The sequence below is a fragment of the Tachyglossus aculeatus genome, chromosome 14, assembly GCF_015852505.1.
Source record: "Tachyglossus aculeatus isolate mTacAcu1 chromosome 14, mTacAcu1.pri, whole genome shotgun sequence".
Taxonomy (NCBI): domain Eukaryota; kingdom Metazoa; phylum Chordata; class Mammalia; order Monotremata; family Tachyglossidae; genus Tachyglossus; species Tachyglossus aculeatus.
The window spans coordinates 52,954,716-52,979,536 of NC_052079.1; the positions used below are offsets into that span (position 1 = coordinate 52,954,716).

At 46.3% G+C, this 24,821-nt stretch overlaps 1 protein-coding gene across 2 annotated transcripts in view; it reads left to right on the plus strand.

Annotated features, from left to right (window-relative positions):
- MEI1 (meiotic double-stranded break formation protein 1) overlaps positions 1-24,821 on the plus strand; it is a 95,285-nt gene that overhangs the window by 53,745 nt on the left and 16,719 nt on the right. For both annotated transcript variants that reach the window (XM_038756406.1, XM_038756407.1), the window contains exons 18-24: positions 96-264; positions 3,285-3,432; positions 7,578-7,862; positions 12,630-12,795; positions 14,326-14,430; positions 19,477-19,587; positions 24,585-24,769. In XM_038756406.1, the coding sequence (XP_038612334.1) occupies positions 96-264; positions 3,285-3,432; positions 7,578-7,862; positions 12,630-12,795; positions 14,326-14,430; positions 19,477-19,587; positions 24,585-24,769 (1,169 nt within the window). The remainder of the gene's footprint in view (positions 1-95; positions 265-3,284; positions 3,433-7,577; positions 7,863-12,629; positions 12,796-14,325; positions 14,431-19,476; positions 19,588-24,584; positions 24,770-24,821) is intronic.

Below are 24,821 nucleotides of genomic sequence, written 5' to 3' on the forward strand. Positions count from 1 at the left end.
AGCGCTTAGTCCAGTGCTCTGCACACAGTAAGCGCTCAATAAATACGATCGATTGATTGATTGATAAATGCCATTATTATTGTTATTATTTTTAGAGCTTGCCGAAGTAGCCGAGCTCCTCCAACAGAACCTGCCCCTCGTAAACAACAGGGGTCCCAAACACCTCACTCACCTGACCGATTTCCTCCGGGTGGACGAGGCGTCTCGCCAGCAGCAGTATTGTCTCGTGCTTCTCTTCTATACCGCCCACGTCAATAAGGACAGGTGAGGTCCATGGGGGGCTAGGCCGGGGGATTAGAGGTGCCCAGGGGAGTTGATGGACAGCGGGAGGAGAACAGAGCTGGCCGAGTGCGTGGACACAGCAGGGAGTAGTAATAGTGGTAGTCCTAGTCTTAGTACTATTTACTGAACGCCTTCTGAGGGCAGCACACTGTTGTAGAGGACAGATCACGCGCCTGAGAGTCAAAAAGTCCTGGGCTCTAATCCCGGTTCCGCCACTTGTCTGCTGGGAGATCTTGGGCAAGTCACTTCTCTGTGTCTCAATTACCTCATCTGGAAAATGGGGATTGAGACTGCGAGCCCCAGGTGGGACAGGGACTGTGTAAAGTGCATAGTAAGTGCTTAAAAAATACCATAATTATCATTACGAAGTGCTTGGGGGACTCAACAGAAGCATAAAACACATTCCCTGCGTATAAGGAACTTACACGCTAACGGAGGAAGGCAGGAATATGGGCAAAGTTGTACTTCCCAAGCGCTTAGTACAGTGCCCTGCACACAGTAAGTGCTCAATAAATACGACTGAATGAATATGCCCTCCAGTGCCGAGGATGGACAGAAACACGGAAGTGCAAGACGATGCTGAAGGAGTGATACGCATCAGGGTGTTGATAATTAGTCCGGGAAGACTAATTATTGGTCTTTATTAGCCTAATTATTAGACTAATTATTAGTCCCGGATAATTAGTCTGGGAGGAGGTGAGATTTTAGGAAGGTGCTGAAGGCAAGGAGGGCTGAGGTTTGGTGGTTATGGGGGAAGGAGAAATCCAGGCTGGCGACAACCTGAGCAAGGGCGTGGCTCAGTGGAAAGAGCCCGGGCTTTGGAGTCCGAGGTCACGGGTTCAAATCCTGGCTCCGCCAACTGTCAGCTATGTGACTTTGGGCAAGTCACTTCACTTCTCTGGGCCTCAGTTCCCTCATCTTGTAAAATGGGGATTAAAACTGTGAGCCCCCCGTGGGACAACCTGATCACCTTGTAACCTCCCCAGCGCTTAGAACAGTGCTTGGCACATAGTAAGCGCTTAATAAATGCCATCATTATTATTATTAAGGGGACAGAGGTAGACAAGACAAGAACCAGGTGGTAGTGGTATTAGTGGTAATAATAATAATAATTATGATAGTTTCTGTCAAGCGCCTACTATGTGTCAAGTGCTGGGGTAGGTAAAAGCTATTTCATTCATTCATTCAATCATATTTATTGAGCGCTTACTGTGTGCAGAGCACTGTACTAAGCGCTTGGGACAGTACAAGTTGGCAACATATAGAGACGGTCCCTACCCCACAGTGGGCTCACAGTCTGGAAGGTTGGACCCATTCATTCATTCATTCGATCGTATTTATTGAGCACTTACTGTGTGCAGAGCACTGTACTAAGCGCTTGGGAAGTACAAGTTGGCAACATCTAGAGACAGTCCCTACCCAACAGTGGGCTCACAGTCTAGAAGGTTGGACCCATTCATTCATTCGTTCAATCGTATTTATTGAGCACTTACTGTGTGCAGAGCACTGTACTAAGCACTTGGGAAGTACAAGTTGGCAACATATAGAGACGGTCCCTACCCAACAGTGGGCTCACAGCCTAAAAGGTTGGACCCATTCATTCATTCGTTCAATCGTGTTTATTGAGCGCTTACTGTGTGCAGAGCACTGTACTAAGCGCTTGGGACAGTCCAAGTTGGCAACATATAGAGACGGTCCCTACCCAACAGTGGGCTTGCAATCTAGAAGGTTGGACCCATTCATTCATTCATTCAATCATATTTATTGAGCACTTACTGTGTGCAGAGCACTGAACTAAGCGCTTGGGACGGTACAAGTTGGCAACATATAGAGACGGTCCCTCTTCAACAGTGGGCTCACAGTCTAGAAGGTTTGGCCCATTCATTCATTCATTCAATCGTGTTTATTGAGCGCTTACTGTGTGCAGAGCACTGTACTAAGCGCTTGGGACAGTACAAGTTGGCAACATATAGAGATGGTCCCTACCCAACAGTGGGCTCACAGTCTAGAAGGTCGGACCCATTCATTCATTCATTCAATCGTATTTATTGAGCGCTTACTGTGTGCAGAGCACTGTACTAAGCGCTTGGGAAGTACAAGTTGGCAACATATAGAGACGGTCCCTACCCAACAGTGGGCTCACAGCCTAGAAGGTTGGACCCATTCATTCATTCATTCAATGGTGTTTATTGAGCGCTTACTGCGTGCAGAGCACTGAACTAATCGCTTGGGACAGTACAAGTTGGCAACATATAGAGACGGTCCCTACCCAACAGTGGGCTCACAGTCTGGAAGGTTGGACCCATTCATTCATTCGTTCAATCGTATTTATTGAGCGCTTACTGTGTGCAGAGCACTGTGCTAAGCGCTTGGGACAGTCCAAGTTGGCAACGTCTAGAGACGGTCCCCACGCAACAATGGGCTCACAGTCTGGAAGGTTGGACCCATTCATTCATTCATTCAATCGTATTTATTGAGCGCTTACTGTGTGCAGAGCACTGGACTAAGCGCTTGGGACAGTCCAAGTTGGCAACATATAGAGACGGTCCCTACCCAACAGTGGGCTTGCAATCTAGAAGGTTGGACCCATTCATTCATTCATTCAATCATATTTATTGAGCACTTACTGTGTGCAGAGCACTGGACTAAGCGCTTGGGAAGTACAAGTTGGCAACGTATAGAGACGGTCCCTACCCAACAGTGGGCTCACAGTCTAGAAGGTTTGGCCCATTCATTCATTCATTCAATCGTGTTTATTGAGTGCTTACTGTGTGCAGAGCACTGTACTAAGCGCTTGGGACAGTACACGTTGGCAACATATAGAGGCGGTCCCTACCCAACAGTGGGCTCACAGTCTAGAAGGTTGGACCCAGCCCTCGCCCCACATGGGACTCTCAGCAGTCAAGTGGCGGGGCCAGGATTAGAACCCAGGTCCTTCTGAGTCTCAGGCCCGTGCTCTAGCCTCTAGGCCAGGCGGTATCTGATTGATTTTTGGGTTCCAGGTTTGTTCCAGACCTGGAGCTGTTCTCAGCGCTAAGGGGGTTTCTCCTGTCGGTGCTGGATCACGGAGAATATCCCCCCGCCCCCGTCAGCCGCGCAATTCTCTATCTGCTCGCTGTCTGTCAGAAGAAAGAGGAAGCTTTCGATTTGGTAAGAATCAGTCTCCAGACATTTGCCCTTTTTTCCCCACATCATTTCTCCAGTTCCTTAAAGAAAGTTCTAAGTTGGGGGGGGGGGGGGGGGGGTGTGCCCGTGATTGGGAGACTTGAGGCAAATTTATAATAATAATAATAATCGTCATCATCATCATCAATCGTATTTATTGAGCGCTTACTGTGTGCAGGGCACTGTATTAAGCGCTTGGGAAGTCCAAGTTGGCAACACATAGAGACAGTCCCTACCCAACAGCGGGCTCACAGTCTAAAAGGGGGAGACAGAGAACAAACCAAACATATTAATAAAATAAATAGAATAGATAAAAATAAATAGAATAGATAGATAATGATAATAGTAATAATAATGGCATTTGTTAAGCACTTACTCTGTGCCAAGCACTGTTCTAATCAATCAATCAATCAATCGTATTTATTGAGCACTTACTGTGTGCAGAGCACTGTACTAAGCACTTGGGAAGTCCAAGTTGGCAACATATAGAGACGGTCCCTACCCAACAGTGGGCTCACAGTCTAGAAATGGGAGACAGAGAACAAAACCAAACATATTAACAAAATAAAATAGAGTAGATATGTACAAGTAAATTAAATAGAGTAATAATTGTCTAAGTCTAAGTGCTGGCTGGGAGATGTTGTGTACGTATGTTGTTTGTATGTAAAAGTGGAGAGGACGAGTGTTTGAGATAAGCTCATATGCTGTCTTTGGATAATAATGATGATGATAATAATAATAATAATAATGGTATTTGTTAAGTGCTTACTATGTGCCAAGCACTATTCTAAGCGCTGGGGTAGATACAAGGTAATCAGGTTATCCCATGTGGGGCTCACAGGCTTCATCCCCATTTTACAGATGAGGGAACTGAGGCCCAGAGAAGTGAAGTGACTTGCCCGAAGTCACACAGTTGACTGGTGGCAGAGCCGGGATTCGAACCCTTGACCTCTGACTCCCAAGCCCAGGCTCTTTCCACTAAGCCACGCTGCTTCTCATATTGTGGTATTTGTACCCCAAATTGTGGTATTTTTAAGCGCTGACTACGTGCCAGGCACTGTTCCAAATGTTGGAGTAGATACAAGCTAATCAGTCTGGACCCAATCCATCTACCATTTGGGAAGGTAACCTGAGGCCCAGAGAAGTTAAATAACTCACCCAAGGTCACCCAGCAGACAAGCGGCAGAGCCGGGATTAGAACCCAGGACCTTCTGACCCTCAGGCCCCTGCTCCATCCAGTAGGCAACGCAGACACCATGATCCTGCTGCCCATTCATTTGTCCTTTCTGTGCAGATTTGACCTGAAATCCTGACTTTCGACTTTGCCCAATCTAATAATAGTAATAACGATAGCATTTATTGAGCGCTTACTCTGTGCAAAGCACTGTTCTAAGCGCTGGGGAGGTTACAAGGTGATCAGGTTGTCCGACGGGGGGGTGCTCACAGTCTTCATCCCCATTTTACAGATGAGGTCACTGAGGCCCAGAGAAGGGAAGCGACTTGCCCAAAGTCACACAGCTGGCTGTTGGCAGAGCCGGAATTTGAACCCACAACCTCGGACTCCAAAGCCCGGGCTCTTTCCACTGAGCCACGCTGCTTCCCTAATGCCTCTTTGCTTTGGTTACTGACCTCATGGGCAGAATTCATTCATTCATTCATTCATTCAATCGTATTGATTGAGCGCTTACTGTGTGCAGAGCACTGTACTAAGCGCTGGGGAAGTCCAAGTTGGCAACATCTAGAGATGGTCCCCATCCAACAACGGGCTCACGGTCTAGAAGGGATCCGTTTCAGTTCCCCACCAGCCCTTCTCAGTTGTTCCCGGTAACTCGCGGGGGAGCGTTCCGAAGCATTATTTTTAGCCCGTGCTTTTGGCGAGTGCTATTTGCGGGGACGTCATCTGGTTTGAAAGAGGAAGCTATTTTAGAGCACCCACAGGATGAAGGAGGATCCTGAAAAAGGGAGGATGTAATTCCGAACGTCAGGCTTCTCCTGGGAGGTGACCTTTTCCCCAGCTTTTCCGCTGCTCGTGTCTTTCGTCAGCCGCTTTTGAGTCACCGGCCAGTTCGATCGACGTTCCGTCCATCCACATCTCCCGTCCGGGCGGTTCCGACTGAGTCCCTTCTCCCTTGGGGTTGACAGTCCGCTGTTGGGTAGGGACTGTCTCTATATGGTGCCAATTTGTACTTCCCAAGCGCTTAGTACGGTGCTCTGCACATAGTAAGCGCTCAATAAATACGATTGATGATGATGACAGTCATCTCTTCCAGGACAATATTCTACAAGAATATTGTTGCGGGGCGGTTGGGCCTCTCCGCCCCTTCAAGGGATTTCGGTTTGTTAAGTTCGAAGCTGCAGGCGTGGGATGGGGAGGGTGAATAAGGCTTTTGAGTAGGCATCACTGCCCCCACGTCTTCCTGAGGTGGGTTGGTTTTTGTATTTTTAAAATGGTCTTTGTTGAGCGCTTACTATGTGCAAGATACCGTATTAAATTAAGCACTGTGGTAGATACAGTCTAATCAGGGTGGACACAGTCCCTGTCCCATCTGGGGCTCAGAGTCTTAATTACATGGTTTGCTTTGTTGTCTGTCCCCCCCCTTCTAGGCTGTGAGCCCATTCATTCATTCATTCAATCGTATTTATTGAGCGCTTACTGTGTGCAGAGCACTGGACTAAGCGCTTGGGAAGTCCAAGTTGGCAACATATAGAGACGGTCCCTACCCAACAGCGTCCAAGTTGGCAACATATAGAGACGGTCCCTACCCAACAGCGGGTTCACAATCTAGAAGGGGAGACAGGCAACAAAACAAAACATTAACAAAATAAAATAAAAGGGATCATCTCTGTATGTTGCCGACTTGGACTTCCCAAGCGCTTAGTACAGTGCTCTGCACACAGTAAGCGCTCAATCAATACGAATGAATGAATGAAATTTACAGATGAGGTAACTGGGGCACAGAGAAGTGGAGAGAATAACAATAATAGTATTTGTTAAGCACTTACTTCACTTCTCTGTGCCTGAGTTCCCTCATCTGTAAAATGGGGATTAACAATAATAATGGTATTTGATAAGTGCTTACTATGTGCCAAGCACTGTTCTAAGCACTGGGATAGACACAAGAAGCAGCGTGGCTCAGTGGAAAGAGCCCAGGCTTTGGAGTCAGAGGTCATGGGTTCTAACCCTGGCCCCGCCAATTGTCAGCTGGGTGATTTGGGCAAGTCACTTCTCTGTGCCTCAGTTACCTCATCTGTAAAATGGGGATTAAGACTGTGAGCCCCCCATGGGACAGCCTGATCATCATCATCATCATCAATCGTATTTATTGAGCGCTTACTGTGTGCAGAGCACTGTACTAAGCGCTTGGGAAGTACAAGTTGGCAACATATAGAGACGGTCCCTACCCAACAGTGGGCTCACAGTCTAGAAGGGGGAGACAGAGAACAAAACAAAACATTTTAACAAAATAAAATAGAATAGATATGTACAAGTAAAATAAATGCAGTAATAAATGTGTACAAACATATATACATATATACAGGTGCTGTGGGAAAGGGAAGGAGGTAAGGCGGGGGGGTGGAGGGGGAATGAGGGGGAGAGGAAGGAGGGGGCTGAGTGTGGGAAGGCCTCCTGGAGGAGGTGAGCTCTCAGTAGGGCCTTGAAGGGAGGAAGAGAGCGAGCTTGACGGATGGGCAGAGGGAGGGCATTCCAGGCCCGGGCGAGGACGTGGGCCGGGGGTCGATGGCGGGACAGGTGAGAACGAGGCCTAACGGTGAGGAGATTAGCGGGGGCAGAGGAGCGGAGGGTGCGGGCTGGGATGGAGAAGGACAGAAGGGAGGTGAGGGAGGAGGGGGCCAGGGGATGGATGGACAGCCTGGAAGCCCAGGGGGAGGAGTTTCTGCCTGATGCGCAGATTGATTGGTAGCCACTGGAGATTTTTGAGGAGGGGAGTAACATGCCCAGAACGTTTCTGGACAAAGACAAGGAGCGGGCTCAGTCTGGGAAGGCCTCCTGGAGGAGATGAGCTCTCGGGGCCTTGAGCCCACAGTAAGCGCTCAATAGATGCGATTGAATGAATGACCGTCTGGTGCTTTCTCCTGGGTGAATGGAGCCTGGTCTCTTCTCCGTGCAGGTCCTCCTGAAGGTCATCAGAAAGGCCCTGGAGGGCATTTCCGATCTGGGCCTGGTCTACACCCACCACGCCCCGCTCCTCCGGCTCTTCCTGCAGCACCCGGAGCTGATGAGCGTCTACGGCCACCGGTTCCTGGAGCTGTGGTTTTCCTGGGAAGAAAGCAACCTCCCAGAGGCAGAGGGAGCCGCCCTCCCGTCCTTTTCTACTTGGTCTAATTCCTCAACTAGTCTGACTACTCTTCTCTCCATCCTGAAGGACAATTCGAGTGTGCTGCTCATTCTGCTGGTAGGTGGTGAGCTCGAAGGCGCCTTTGCCGGTCAGTCAATCCAACAAGGGTATTAATAATAGTAAGGATGGCATTTATTAAATGCTTACTATGTGCAAAGCACTGCTCTAAGCGCTGGGGAGGTTACAAGGTGATCAGGTTGTCCCATGGGGGGCTGGCAGCCTTAATCCCCATTTTCCAGATGCGGTAACTGAGGCCCAGAGAAGTGAAGTGACTTGCCCAAAGTCACACAGCTGACAATTGGCGGAGTTGGGATTTGAACCCATGTCCCCTGACTCCAAAGCCCGGGCTCTTTCCACTGAGCCACGCTGCTTCTGTAAAATGGGGATTAAGGCTGTGAGCCCCCCGTGGGACAACCTGATCACCTTGTAACCTCCCCAGCGCTTAGAACAGTGCTTGGCACATAGTAAGCGCTTAATAAATGCCATCGTTATTATTATTATCGCTCAGTGGGCAAATAGGAGGGTGCGGGGCCAAAAAGATGGATGTGCTTCTGCTCGGGTCTCCCACCCTGGGCTCAGAAAAGGTCGGTCCTTCATCAGGCTGTTGCTATTTGCGGTGCTTAAAGCTGCTTCCGACTCTGATTCTTAGTCTCCCGGGCTCCTTGAAGTCCCCACTCGCTCGAAAAGGTCAAATTCATTCATTCAATTGTATTTATTGAGCGCTTACTGTGTGCGGAGCACTGTACTAAGCGCTTGGGAAGGTATATATGTATATATATATGTATATATATACATATATATAAGTATATATATGTATATATATACCTGTATATATGTATATATGCTTGTACATATTTATTACTCTATTTATTCATTTTACTTGTACATATCTATTCTATTCTATTCTATTTTATTTTGTTAGTATGTTTGGTTTTGTTCTCTGTCTCCCCCTTTTAGACTGTGAGCCCACTGTTGGGTAGGGACCGTCTCTATGTGTTGCCAACTCGTACTTCCCAAGCGCCTAGTACAGTGCTCTGCACACAGTAAGCGCTCAATAAATACGATTGATGATGATGATGTTGATGAAGTCCAAGTTGGCAACATCTAGAGACGGTCCCTACCCAACAGTGGGCTCTCAGTCTAGAAGGGGGAGACAGAGAACAAAACAAAACATATGAACCAAATAAAATACATAGAATATGCACAAGTAAAATAAATAAATAGAGTAATAAATATGTACAAACATTTATACATACATACAGGTGCTGTGGGGAAGGGAAGGAAGCCGGACAGGCCCACGGATGGGTTTTTTTTGTGTCATCTGTCTTTTTAAATGGCATTTATTATCTATTCCCGATCGCCGCCCACCACATTCAGTTCACGGTGGCAGAAATTCAGCGCTGTTATTTATACATACAAATGCACTGTTATTTATACGTACAGAATCCTTCCCCACGTACATCTCCTCACCCCCATTTTCCACACGCACTCAGATCTTCCCTCAGCCCAAATGTGGTCTGTTGTGCGATCTCACTGGTTTTTTCTTAGCCTTCGCTGGCAGCTGCTTTCGTGTGGCTTCCCTCATCTCCCCTTTGTGAGAGAGAACGAAAGTACGGTCCCTCTAGGCTCTAAGTTCGCTGTGGCTGGGACCGTTTCTTCCAATTCGGTTATATGATACTCTCCAAAGTGCCTAGTACAGTGCTTGGCACATAGTAGGGTAGGGACCGTCTCTATATGTTGCCAACTTGTACTTCCCAAGCGCTCAGTACAGTGCTCTACACACAGTAAGCGCTTAATAAATACGATTGATGATGATGATAGTAAGCACTTAAATACTGCAATTATTGTTCATAATAATAATAATGATGGCATCTATAAGCACTTACTATGTGCAAAGCACTGTTCTAAGTGCTGGGGAGGTTACAAGGTGATCAGGTTGTCCCACGGGGGGCTCACAGACTGAGCCCCTTCCTTCCTCTCCCCCTCGTCCCCTTCTCTATCCCCCCCCATCTTACCTCCTTCCCTTCCCCGCAGCACCTGTATTTAATAATAATAATAATAATAATAATAATAATGGCATTTATTAAGCGCTTACTATGTGCAAAGCACTGTTCTAAGCGCTGGGGAGGTTACAAGGTGATCAGGTTGGCCCACGGGGGGCTCCCAGACTGAGCCCCTTCCTTCCTCTCCCCCTCGCCCCGCCTCCATCCCCCCCATCTTACCTCCTTCCCTTCCCCACAGCACCTGTATATAATAATAATAATAATAATAATAATAATAATAATGGCATTTATTAAGCGCTTACTATGTGCAAAGCACTGTTCTGAGCTCTGGGGAGGTTACAAAGTGATCAGGTTGTCCCACATGTGGCTCACAGTCTTAATCCCCATTTTACAGATGAGGTGACTGAGACGCAGAGAAGTGAAGTGACCTGCCCAAAGTCACACAGCTGACAATTGGTGGAGCCAGGATTTGAACCCATGACCTCTGACTCCAAAGCCCGGGCTCTTTCCACTGAGCCACGCTGCTGTATATTGTGTATATGTTTGTACACATTTATTACTCTATATATTTATTTTACTTGTACATATCTATTCTATTTATTTTATTTTGTTAGTATGTTTGATTTTATTCTCCGTCTCCCCCTTTTAGACTGTGAGCCCACTGTTGGGTAGGGACTGTCTCTAGATGTTGCCAACTTGGACTTCCCAAGCGCTTAGTCCAGTGCTCTGCACACAGTAAGCGCTCAGTAAATTAAATACGATCGATTGATTGATTAATCCCCATTTTACGGATGAGGGAACTGAGGCCCAGAGAAATGAAGTGACTTGGCCAAAGTCACACGGCTGACAAGTGGCAGAGGTGGGATTTGAACCCCTGACCTCTGACTCCAAAGCCCGGGCTCTTTCCACTGAGCCATGCTGCTTCTCTTGTTCTTATTACTACAATATCACCAGCCCGGGACTGAGGAGGACTTCGGCACGCTGTCCTTCATCCTCATCACCTTTGTCAATTTATTGATCGAGGGCTTATTAGATTCCGCTGCCAACGCACTCATCTTCCTCCCAAAGCGTTGACTCCACCTTGAAAGAGGAACGTTTTCTGAAATGCCGAATCATCATCAATCATATTTATTGAGCGCTTACTATGTGCAGAGCACTGTACTAAGCGCTTGGGAAGTACAAATTAGCAACATATAGAGACGTTCCCTACCCAGCAGTGGGCTCACAGTCTAAAAGAGCCGAATAGCGCCGGGGCGGGTTTCCGTCCGGGTGAGGGGGCGAATGACAGTAGTTGCTATGTTTGAGAGAAGCAGCGTGGCTCAGTGGAAAGGGTCCGGGCTTTGGAGTCAGAGGTCATGGGTTCAAATCCCGGCTCTTCCAATTGTCAGCTGGGTGACTTTGGGCAAGTCACTTCACTTCTCTGGGCCTCAGTTCCCTCATCTGGAAAATGGGGATTAAGACTGTGAGCCCCACGTGGGACAACCTGATCACCTTGTATCCCCCAAGCGCTTAGAACAGTGCTTTGCACATAGTAAGCGCTTAACAAATGCCATAATTAATAATAATAATTATTATTATTATTATCAGGGGGCGGGCCGCCCTGAGTGTAGACCAAGAGGCCAAATACTGAGACATTATCTTGCCCAGCTGAGAGAATGGCATTTGCTTTACCAGCTGGATGGAGTCCCAGATTCAGGCCTACGAGGTCAGAGTAACAGAAAGAACGCGGGGCAGCTGACAAGCCGGTTGAAACGAAAAGAGAGAGAATCAATCAATCAATCAATCATATTTATTGAGCGCTTACAGTGTGCAGAGCACTGGACGAAGTGCTTGGGAAGTCCTAGTTGGCAACATATAGAGACGGTCCCTACCCAACAGTGGGCTCACAGTCTAGAAGGGGGAGACAGAGAACAAAACCAAACATATTAACAAAATAAAATAAATGGAATAGATAGGTACAAGTAAAATAAATAAATAGAGTAATAGTGCATGTCACATAGGAAGAGCTTAATAAATACCATCTCTGGGCCTCGGTCCCCTCATCTGGAAAATGGGGATGAAGACTGTGAGCCCCATGGGGGACAACTTGATGACCTTGTAGCTGTCCCAATCAATCAATCAGTCATATTTATTGAGCGCTTACTGTGTGCAGAGCACTGTACTAAGCGCTTGGGAAGTCCAAGTTGGCAACATATAGAGACGATCCCTACCCAACAGTGGGCTCACAGCCTAGAAGGGGGAGACAGAAAACAAAACAAAACGTATTAACAGAATAGAATAAATATGTACAAATAAAATAAATAGAGTAATAAAGACGTACAAACAAATATATAGGTTCTGTGGGGAGGGGAAGGAGGTAAGGCAGGGGGGATGGGGAGGGGGAGGATATAGTAAGCGCTCAATAAATACGATTGATGATGATATCCATATATACAGGTGCTCTATTTATCATAGAGATAAATCACCTTTTATCACCTTTTAGACTGTGAGCCCACTGTTGGGTAGGGACTGTCTCTATGTGTTGCCAATTTGTACTTCCCAAGCGCTTAGTACAGTGCTCTGCACATAGTAAGCGCTCAGTAAATACGATTGATTGATTGATTGATTATCATTTTATTTTATTATTTTATTATTCTATTTATTATTTTACTTGCACATATCTATTCTATTCATTTTACTCCGTCAATACGTTTGGCAATATGTTTATCAACCCTCAGAGTTGCCGTGTCCCCCGTCCCTCCCTCCTCCTCTTCCCTGGAGGGGGTGAGCCCCGACTCTGCGGTGAACGCTTCTCTTTCTTCTTCTTCTTCCTCTTCCTCAGGACTTGGTCTGCTCCAGCCCCATGGATGTAGCCCACAGAGTGCTTCTGGTCCTCACAAATTTCCTGAGGAAGAACACGGACGCCTTAGGCGAGAGCCTCCTTTATAACCACTTCCTGCAGATCCTGCAGCAGCTCCTGTTGGAGAGCGGACCTGCCCCCTTACAAGGTGACTCGACCCATGGCCAAGGGACCGGCTCATCATCATCATCATCAATCGTATTTATTGAGCGCTTACTATGTGCAGAGCACTGTACTAAGCGCTTGGGATGTACAAATTGGCAACACATAGAGACAGTCCCTACCCAACAGTGGGCTCACAGTCTAAAAGGGGGAGACAGAGAACAAAACCAAACATACTAACAAAATAAAATAAATAGAATAGATATGTACAAATAAAATAAATAAATAAATAAATAGAGTGATAAATATGTACAAACATATATCCATATATACAGGTGCTGTGGGGAAGGGAAGGAGGTAAGATGGGGGGATGGAGAGGGGGACGAGGGGGAGAGGAAGGAAGGGGCTCCGTCTGGGAAGGCCTCCTGGAGGAGGCTTCGGCCCGGAAGCCTTGGGAATCCTGGCCTTGTCCATAATTCGGTCGTTCGGGCGTATTTATTGAGCGCCTACTGCGTGCAGAGCACATTGGACAACTTGATCACCTTGTATCCCCCCCAGTGCTTAGAACAGTGCTCCGCAAATAGTAAGTGCTTAACAAATGCTATTATTATTATAAGAGACAAGCGGCATGCCTAGTGGGTAATCATAATAATAATAATAATGATAATTATGGCATTTATTATAATAATAATAATAATAATAATGGCATTTATTAAGCGCTTACTATGTGCAAAGCAGTGTTCTAAGCGCTGGGGGGATACAAGGTGATCAGGTTGTCCCATGGGGGGCTCACAGTCAACCCCCATTTTCCAGATGAGGTCACTGAGGCCCAGAGAAGTGAAGTGACGTGCCCAAGGTCACACAGCTGACAATTGGTGGAGCTGGGATTTGAACCCACGACCACCGACTCCAAAGCCCGCGCTCTTTCCACTGAGCCGCGCTGCTTGTGCTTACTATGTGCAAAGCACTGTTCCAAGCGCTGGGGAGGTTCCAAGGTGATCAGGCTGTCCCACGGGGGGCTCACAGTCTTCATCCCCATTTTTCCAGATGAGGGAACTGAGGCCCAGAGAAGTGAAGTGACTCGCCCAAAGTCACACAGCTGACAAGTGGCGGAGCCGGGATTTGAACCCATGACCTCCGGACTCCAAAGCCACGCACAGACCTTGAAGTCAGAAGGACTAGGTGTCTAATCCCGGCTTTGCCACTTGTCTGCTGTGTGACCTTGGGCTAATCACTTCATTCATTCATTCATTCATTCATTCAATCGTATTTATTGAGCGCTTACTGTGTGCAGAGCACTGTACTAAGCACTTGGGAAGTACAAGTTGGCGACATATAGAGACGGTTTCCCCCTTCTAGACCGTGAGCCCGTTGTTGGGCAGGGACCGGCTCCATATGTCGCCAACTTGGACTTCCCAAGCGCTTAGTCCAGTGCTCTGCACACAGTAGGCGTTCAATAAATAGGAATGAAGGAATCCCCTCAGCAGCCCCACTGGAGAACTTCGCGGCCACAGCGTCTCCCGGGAACTCCTGGGGCCGAGGGGTCCGGACTAAAACCATTTCCATCCTTTTTCAGCCAGTAGAAATCTGCCTCTGTTGCTCGAACTCCTCTTCCTAGTTCAGCTGAAGAACGAAGCAAAGAAGGAGTTGGACGGCACCGATCTAAAGCTGCTTCACCAGGGTACGTCAACGCTTAATAATTACGGGGCTCGTTAGGCGCTTACTAGGTGCCAAGCACTGTTCTAAGCGCTGGGGTAGACAAAAGTCCGCCAGGTTGGCCAGAGTCCCCATCCCACAAGTCCCATCGTCTTCTGCAGTTCTGCAGAATATATATTATTATATAATAATAATAATGAGAAGCAGTGTGGCTCAGTGGAAAAGAGCCCGGGATTTGGAGTCAGAGGTCATGGGTTCAAACCCCAGCTCCGCCAGTTGTCAGCTGGGTGACTTTGGGCAAGTCATTTCACTTCTCTGGGCCTCAGTGACCTCATCTGTAAAATGGGGACGAAGACTGTGAGCCCCGCGTGGGACAACCTGATCACCTTGTGACCTCCCAGCGCTTAGAACAGTGCTTTGCACATAGTAAGTGCTTAATAAATGCCATTATTATTAATAATAATGATAACCTGTATGTCATCATCAATCGTATTTATTGAGCACTTACTGTGTGCAGAGCACTGTACTGAGCGCTTAGCACTGTACTAAGTGCTGTATATGTTTGTACATATTTATTACTCTATTTTACTTGTACATATCTATTCTATTTATTTTATTTTGTTAATATGTTTGGTTTTGTTCTCTGTCTCCCCCTTCTAGACTGTGAGCCCACTGTTGGGTAGGGACCGTCTCTATATGTCACCAACTTGGACTTCCCAAGCGCTTAGTACAGTGCTCTGCACACAGTAAGCGCTCAATAAATACGATTGATTGATAATTGTGGTATTCTTAAGTGCTTCTTATGTGCCAGACACTGTTCTAAGTGTTGGGATAGACACAAGATAATCGGGTTGGACACGGTCCCTGTCCCACGTTCTTCATCCCCATTTTTATAGAGGAGGGAACTGAGGCCCGGAGAAGTTAAGCGACATGCCCAAGGTCACACAGCAGACAAGTGTGGCTCAATGGAAAGAGCCCAGGCTTTGGAGTCTGAGGTCATGGGTTCGTATCCCGGCTCTGCCAATAGTCAGTTGTGTGACTTAGGGCAAGTTACTTCATTTCTCTGTGCCTCAGTTCCCTCATCTGTCAAATGCGGATGGAGACTGTGAGCCCCCCGTGGGACAACCTGATCACCTTGTAACCTCCCCAGCGCTTAGAACAGTGCTTGGCACATAGTAAGCGCTTAATAATTGTCATTATTATTATTATTAAGTGGTGGAGATGGGATTGGAACCCAGGTCCTTCTGACTCCCAGACTGGGCTCTATCCACTAGGCTATTCTACTGCTCCAAGTGACCAAGTGACCTTGGGCAGGTCACTTTGCTTCTCTAGGCCTCAGTTACCGCTTCAATAAAATGGACATAAAGACTGTGAGCCCCACCTGAGACATGGACTGTGTCTAATCTAACTGTCTTTATCTGCCCCAGTGCTTTGCTTTTTTTAAAAATGATATTTGTTTAGCACTTACTATGTGCCAGGCCCTGTACTAAGCCCTGGGCATCCATGGTTGTGCTGTGCCTGGCCTATAGTAAGCGCTTAAAACATACTATTATTACGCTATTTATTTTATTTGTACATGTTTAGTCTAATTATTTTATTTTGTTACTGTGTTTTGTTTTGTTCTCTGTCTCCCCCTTCTAGACTGTGAGCATAGACTGTGTCTAATCTAACTGTCTTTATCTACCCCAGTGCTTTGTTGTTTTTTTTTTAATGTTATTTGTTTAGCACTTACTATGTGCCAGGCCCTGTACTAAGCCCTGGGCATCCATGGTTGTGCTGTGCCTGGCCTATAGTAAGCACTTAAAACATACTATTATTACTCTATTTGTACATGTTTATTCTAATTATTTTATTTTGTTAATACGTTTTGTTCTCTGTCTCCCCCTTCTAGACTGTGAGCATGGACTGTGTCTAATCTAACTGTCTTTATCTACCCCAGTGCTTTGTGTTTTTTTTTTAATGTTATTTGTTTAGCACTTACTATGCGCCAGGCCCTTTACTAAGCCCTGGGCATCCATGGTTGTGCTGTACCTGGCCTATAGTAAGTACTTAAAACATACTATTATTACTCTATATTCTTTGTCCATGTTTATTCTAATTATTTTATTTTGTTACTATGTTTTGTTTTGTTCTCTGTCTCCCCCTTCCAGACTGTGAGCATGGACTGTATCTAATCTAACTGTCTTTATCTACCCCAGTGCTTGGTGTTTTTTTTAAATGTTATTTGTTTAGCACTTACTATGTGCCAGGCCCTGTACTAAGCCCTGGGCATCCATGGTTGTGCTGTACCTGGCCTATAGTAAGCACTTAAAACATACTATTATTACTCTATTTTCTTTGTCCATGTTTATTCTAATTATTTTATTTTGTTAATATGTTTTGTTTTGTTCTCTGTCTCCCCCTTCTAGACTGAGCATGGACTGTGTCTAATCTAACTGTCTTTATCTACCCCAGTGCTTTGGTTTTTTTTTTAATGTTGTTTGTTTAGCACTTACTATGTGCCAGGCCCTGTACTAAGCCCTGGGCATCCATGGTTGTGCTGTGCCTGGCCTATAGTAAGCGCTTAAAACATACTATTATTACGCTATTTATTTTATTTGTACATGTTTATTCTAATTATTTTATTTTGTTAATATGTTTTCTTCTCTGTCTCCCCCTTCTAGACTGTGAGCATGGACTGTGTCTAATCTAACTGTCTTTATCTACCCCAGTGCTTTGTTTTGTTTTTTTAATGTTATTTGTTTAGCACTTACTATGTGCCAGGCCCTGTACTAAGCCCTGGGCATCCATGGTTGTGCTGTGCCTGGCCTATAGTAAGCGCTTAAAACATACTATTATTACGCTATTTATTTTATTTGTACATGTTTATTCTAATTATTTTATTTTGTTAATATGTTTTGTTCTCTGTCTCCCCCTTCTAGACTGTGAGCATGAACTGTGTCTAATCTAACTGTCTTTATCTACCCCAGTGCTTTGTTTTGTTTTTTTAATGTTATTTGTTTAGCACTTACTATGTGCCAGGCCCTGTACTAAGCCCTGGGCATCCATGGTTGTGCTGTGCCTGGCCTATAGTAAGCGCTTAAAACATACTATTATTACGCTATTTATTTTATTTGTACATGTTTATTCTAATTATTTTATTTTGTTAATATGTTTTGTTCTCTGTCTCCCCCTTCTAGACTGTGAGCATGGACTGTGTCTAATCTAACTGTCTTTATCTACCCCAGTGCTTTGTTTTGTTTTTTTAATGTTATTTGTTTAGCACTTACTATGTGCCAGGCCCTGTACTAAGCCCTGGGCATCCATGGTTGTGCTGTGCCTGGACTATAGTAAGCGCTTAAAACATACTATTATTACTCTATTTTATTTGTACATGTTTATTCTAATTATTTTATTTTAATATTTTTTGTTTTGTTCTCTGTCTCCCCCTTCTAGACTGTGAGCCCACTGTTGGGTAGGGACCATCTCTAGATGTTGCCAACTTGGACTTCCCAAGCGCTTAGTACAGTGCTCTGCACACAGTAAGCGCTCAATAAATATGATTGAATGAATGAATGCTAAAGAGAGCTGGGGGCCTGAGAGTGGGGGCGGTCAGGTTCGTCGGCTCCTGAGCGGCCAAACAGCGTGACTTAATGGATAGGGCATGGGACTGGAAGTCAGAAGGACCTGGGTTCTAATCCTGGCTCCGCCACACATCTGCTGTGTGACCTGGGGCAAGTCGCTTCACTTCTCTGGGCCTCAGTTCCCTCATCTGGAAAATGGGAATGAAGAGTGTGAGCCCCACGTGGGACAGGGACTGTCTCCAACTCGATTTGCTCGTATCCACCCCAGTGCTTAGTACAGTGCCTGGCACCTAGTAGGTGCTTAACAAATTCCATCATCATCACCATCATGACATCCTACATCCTCCCCCTTCTAGACTGTGAGCCCGCTGTTGGGTAGGGACCGTTTCTATATGTTGCCAACTTGGACTTCTGAAGCGCTTAGTCCAGTGCTCTGCACACAGTAAGCGCTCAATATATACGATTGAATTAATGAATGAATGAATGACATGGAATAGGGACTGTGTCCAACCCAATTTGCTTGTATTCCCCCCTCCAGTGCTTAGTACCGTGCCTGGCACATAGTAAGCAAATTAACACCATAATTATTAAGTATTATTACTATGAATAATAATAATAATAGTAATAGTAATAATAATGATGGCATTTATTAAGCACTTACTATGTGCAAAGCACTGTTCTAAGCACTGGGAAGGTTACAAGATGATCAGGTTGCCCCACGGGGGGCTCACAGTCTTAATTCCCACTTTCCAGATGAGGTCACTGAGGCCCAGAGAATAATAATAATAACAATAATGGCATTTATTAAGCACTTACTACGTGCAAAGCACTGTTCTAAGTGCTGGGGAGGTTACAAAGAGATCAGGTCGCCTCACGGAGGACTCACAATCTTAATTCCCACTTTCCAGATGAGGTCACTGAGGCCCAGAGAATAATAATAATAATAATGGCATTTATTAAGCGCTTACTACGTGCAAAGCACTGTTCTAAGCGCTGGGGAGGTTACAAAGTGATCAGGTCGCCCCACGGGGGGCTCACAGTCTTAATCCCCATTTTCCAGATGAGGTAACTGAGGCCCAGACAAGTGAAGTGACTTGCCCAAAGTCACACAGCTGACAGTGGGCGGAGCCGGGATTCGAATTCATGACCTCTGACTCCAAAGCCCGTGCTCTTTCCACTGAGTAATGCTGCTTGGTTGCCGCCTCTGCCTTTGAAAGCCTGGAGCCAGATGCAGTGAGCGTGTTTTGATAGCTGCCTGGAGTTCATTCATTCAATCATATTTATTGAGCGCTTACTGTGTGCAGAGCACTGTACTAAGCGCTTGGGAAGTACAAGCTGGCAACATCTAGAGACGGTCCCTGCCCTGTTCTTAGCTTTCCTTTGGGACCGTGGGTGGCGGTTGGGTTGCACTTGGACTTCCCAAGCGCTCAGTCCAGCGCTCTGCACACAGTGAGCGCCCAATAAATACGATGGATGGATTGATTGATTGGGTTGTGTCTGTCTCACAGTGAGCAACCTGTGTGGGAAGTGCCAGCCGGGGGACGTGGAGATCCTGCAGGCGGCCTTCAACATCCTCTACTGGAGCCTGCACCGAACCACTCCCGAAAGCCGCAAGCGAGGTGAGTCCACCCGCCGCGGGCCGCTGGGCTGTTCCCGTGTCGGCCTCCCAGCTCGTACCAAGGGAATCGAGGCTTCTCTAGCAGAGTCAATCAATCAATCGGATTTATTGAGCGCTTACTGTGTGCAGAGCACTGGACTAAGCGCTTGGGAAGTCCCCAGGAGGAGCGGGAGGCAGGAATAGCTAGCTCTCTTCCTCCCTCCAAAACCCTACTGAGAGCTCACCTCCTCCAGGAGGCCTTCCCGGAGTGAACTGTGGGAAGTTCACCGTGAGCCCGCTGTTGGGTAGGGACCTCCCTTCAAGGCCCTACTGAGAGCTCACCTCCTCCAGGAGGCCTTCCCACACTGAGCCCCTTCCTTCCTCTCCCCCTCGACCCCCTCTCCATCCCCCCCATCTTACCTCCTTCCCTTCCCCACATCACCTGTATATATGTATATATGTTTGTACAGATTTATTACTCTATTTATTTATTTTACTTGTACATATCTATTCTATTTATTTTATTTTGTTAGTATGTTTGGTTTTGTTCTCTGTCTCCCCCTTTTAGACTGTGAGCCCACTGTTGGGTAGGGACCTCCCTTCAAGGCCCTACTGAGAGCTCACCTCCTCCAGGAGGCCTTCCCAGACTGAGCCCCTTCCTTCCTCTCCCCCTCGTCCCCCTCTCCATCCCCCCCATCTTACCTCCTTCCCTTCCCCACAGCACCTGTATATATGGATATATGTTTGTACAGATTTATTACTCTATTTATTTATTTATTTTACTTGTACATATCTATTCTATTTATTTTATTTTGTTAGTATGTTTGGTTTTGTTCTCTGTCTCCCCCTTTTAGACTGTGAGCCCACTGTTGGGTAGGGACTGTCTCTATATGTTGCCAATTTGTACTTCCCAAGCGCTTAGTACAGTGCTCTGCACACAGTAAGCGCTCAATAAATACGATTGATGATGATGATGATATGTTGCCAACTTGGACTTCCCAAGCGCTTAGTGCAGTGCTCTGCACACAGTAAGCGCTCAATAAATACAATTGAATGAATGAATAAACCCCCTTTTTCCTCTCCTCCTCCCCATCCCCCCCGCCCTACCTCTTTCCCCTCCCCACAGCACCTGTATGCAATAATAACAATGATGGCATTTGTTAAGTGCTTACTATGTGCAAAGCACTGTTCATTCATTCATTCATTCAATTGTATGTTCTAAGCGCTGGGGAGATACAAGGTGATCAGGTTGTCCCACATGGGGCTCACAATCTTAATCCCCATTTTACAGATGAGATCACTGAGGCCCAGAGAATTGAATAATAATAATAATAATGATGGCATTTGTTAAGTGCTTACTATGTGCAAAGCACTGTTCTAAGCGCTGGGGGGATACAAGGTGATCAGGTTGTCCCACATGGGTTCACAGGCTTAATCCCCATTTTACAGATGAGGTCACTGAGGCCCAGAGAAGTGAAGTGACTTGCCCAAAGTCACACAGCTGACAATTGGCGGAGCCGGGATTTGAACCCATGACCTCTGACTCCAAAGCCCGTGCTCTTTCCACTGAGCCACGCTGCTTCTCTTATGCTTGTATATATGTTTGTACAGATTTATTACTCTCTTTATTTTACTTGTACATATTTACTATTCTATTTATTTTGTCAAGGCTGTGCATCTAGCTTTACCTCTGTTTATTCTGACGACTTGACACCTGCCCACGTTTTGTTTTGTCGTCTGTCTCCCCCTTCTAGACTGTGAGCCCGTTGTTGGGTAGCGGCCATCTCTAGATGTTGCCAACTTGTACTTCCCAAGCGCTTAGTCCAGTGCTCTGCACACAGTAAGCGCTCAATAAATATGATTGAATGAATTAATGAATGAATGAGTCGGCCCACCAGTGGTATTTTGGGGGGCACCTACTATGTGCCGCGCCTCTCAGGGTCGCACCTGGAGAGTTTCCAGTCCTCTACCATCTCGACTACTGGAGGGGGAGTCAGGCAGAGGCTTTTTCATTCATTCATTCAATCGTATTTTTTGAGTGCTTACTGTGTGCTCTGGACTAAGCGCTGATAGTAAGTGCTTAAATACCATATCTATCTATTTTCAGATGTATTAGTACAGTGCTCTACACACAGTAAGCGCTCAATAAATATGATTGAATGAATGAATGAATGAGTCAGCCCACCAGTGGTATTTTGGGGGGCACCTACTATGTGCAGCACCTCTCAGGGTTGCACCTGGAGAGTTTCCAATCAATCAATCGTATTTATTGAGTGCTTCCTGTGTGGAGAGCACTGGACTAAGCGCTTGGGAAGTCCAAGTTGGCAACATATAGAGATGGTCCGTACCCAACTGTGGGTTCACAGTCTTTTCCAGTCCTCTACCGCCTCGACTACTGGAGGGGGAGTCAAGCAGAGGCCTTTTCATTCATTCATTCAATCGTATTTATTGAGTGCTTACTGTGTGCTCTGGACTAAGCGCTGATAGTAAGTGCTTAAATACCATATCTATCTATTTTCAGATATATTTGTACAGTGCTCTGCACACAGTAAGCGCTCAATAAATATGATTGAATGAATGAATGAATGAGTCAGCCCACCAGTGGTATTTTGGGGGGCACCTACTATGTGCAGCGCCTCTCAGGGTCACACCTGGAGAGTTTCCAATCAATCAATCAATCAATCAATCGTATTTATTGAGTGCTTACTGTGTGCAGAATACTGTACTAAGCGCTTGGGAAGTCCAAGTTGGCAATATATAGAGACGGTCCCTACCCAACCGTGGGCTCACAGTCTTTTCCAGTCCTCTACCGTCTTGACTACTGGAGGGGCAGTCAGGCAGAGGCCTTTTCATTCATTCATTCAATCGTATTTATTGAGTGCTTACTGTGTGCACTGGACTAAGCGCTGATAGTAAGTGCTTAAATACCATATCTATCTATTTACAGATATATTTGTACAGTACTATGCACACAGTAAGCGCTCAATAAATATGATTGAATGAATAAATGAATGAGTCAGCCCACCAGTGGTATTTTGGGGGGCACCTACTATGTGCAGCACCTCTCAGGGTCGCACCTGGAGAGTTTCCAATCAATCAATCGTATTTATTGAGTGCTTACTGTGTGCAGAGCACTGTACTAAGCGCTTGGGAAGTCCAAGTTGGCAACATATAGAGACGGTCCCTACCCAACGGTGGGCTCACAGTCTTTTCCAGTCCTCTACCGCCTCGACTACTGGAGGGGCAGTCAGGCAGAGGCCTTTTCATTCATTCATTCAATTGTATTTATTGAGTGCTTACTGTGTGCACTGGACTAAGCGCTGATAGTAAGTGCTTAAATACCATAATCTATGTATTTGCATATATATTTGTATATGTATGTACATATATATATATATATAATAATAAGGAATGAATGAATGTTGGGTAGGGACCGTCTCTGTATGTTGCCAACTTGTACTTCCCAAGCGCTTAGTAAAGTGCTCTGCACACAGTAAGCGCTTAATAAATATGATTGAATGAATGAATGAATGTTGGGTAGGGACCGTCTCTATATATGGCCAACTTGGACTTCCCAAGCGCTTAGTACAGTGCTCTGCACACAGTAAGCGCTCAATAAATACGATTGAATGAATGAATGAATGATGGTATTTATAAGGCGCTTACTATGTGCCAAGCTCTGTTCAACGCATGGGGGGAGATACAAGGTCATCAGGTTGTCCCACGTGGGGCTCACAGTCTTAATCCCCATTTTACAGATGAGACAACTGAGGCATAGAGATTAGTGACTTGCCCAAAGTCTCACAGCTGACAAGCGGTGGAGCCGGGATTAGAACCCACGACCTCTGATTCCCAAGCCCGGGCTCTTTCCACTGAGCCACACTGAAGGGCTGATTCATTCAATCCTATTTATTGAGCGCTTACTGTGTGCAGAGCACTGGACTGAGCGCTTGGGAAGTCCAAGTTGGCAACATCTAGAGGCGGCCCCTACCCAACAGCGGGCTCACAGTCTAGAAGGGGGAGACAGAGAACAAAACAAAACGTATTAACAAGATAAAATAAATAGAATAAATATGTACAAATAAATAAATAGAGTAATAAATACATACTGCTGATCGCAGTCAGCATTCTGACTGCTGATTGCCGTGATTGTGTTTTTGGGACTGACCCCCGCCCCCAATTTCTTTGTTCCTCTCTGGCTCCTAAGGAGCTTACCTCCTCTCCCCGCTCCTCTCCTTCCTCTCCTTCCTTCCTTCGCTCCTAGAAGCAGCGTGGCTCAGTGGAAAGAGCCTGGGCTTTGGAGTCAGAGGTCATGGGTTCGAATCCCGGCTCCACCACATTCATTCATTCAGTCGTATTTATTGAGCGCTTCCTGTGTGCAGAGCACTGGACTAAGCTCTTGGGAAGTACAAGTTGGCAACATCTAGAGCCCACCAGCGGGCTCACAGTCTAGAAGGGGGAGACAGACAACAAAACAAAACCTATTAACAAAATAAAATAAATAGAATAAATATGTACAAATAAAATAAATGGAGTAATAAATATGTACAAACATATATACAGGTGGTGTGGGGAAGGGAAGGAGGTAATGCGGGGGGGGGGGGGGCGGGGGGGGGAGGGGGAGGAAGGGGAGAGGCCTCCTGGAGGAGGTGAGCTCTCAGTAGGGCTTTGAAGGGAGGAAGCAGAGCAGAGCAGCACATGTCTGCTGCGTGACCTTGGGCAAGTCACTTCACTTCTCTGAGCCTCAGTTCCCTCACCTGTAAAATGGGGATGAAGACTGTGAGCCCCCCCCATGGGACAACCTGCTCACCTTGTATTCCCCCCAGCGCTTAGAACAGTGCTTTACACATAGTAAGCGCTTAACAAATGCCAACATTATTATCATTATTATCATTATTATCACTATTATTAACATTATTGTTATTATTATTGTTATTGTTATTGTTATTGTTATTGTTATTGTTATTGTTATTCTTATTCTTCTTATTATTATTATTATTGTGTCCCTCCTCCCCCCAGCAATGGCTGTGCTGCTGTCCGGGGTGTCTATGCTGAAGCTGCTGCAGAAGGTTTTGGAACTCACTTGGGCGGGCCAGTCTGCGGTCCCAATTAGGCGCCCCCGACCCCCCGAGTCGGGGCTCCTCTGCTCGGCCTGGCTGCTGGCCGCTTCCCTCTCTGACCAACGGCTCATCGGCGGCTTGGAGGTCAGATTCTTGCTGGGGGGAGTCAGCCCAGGGACCGGTTCTGGGTGCCGGA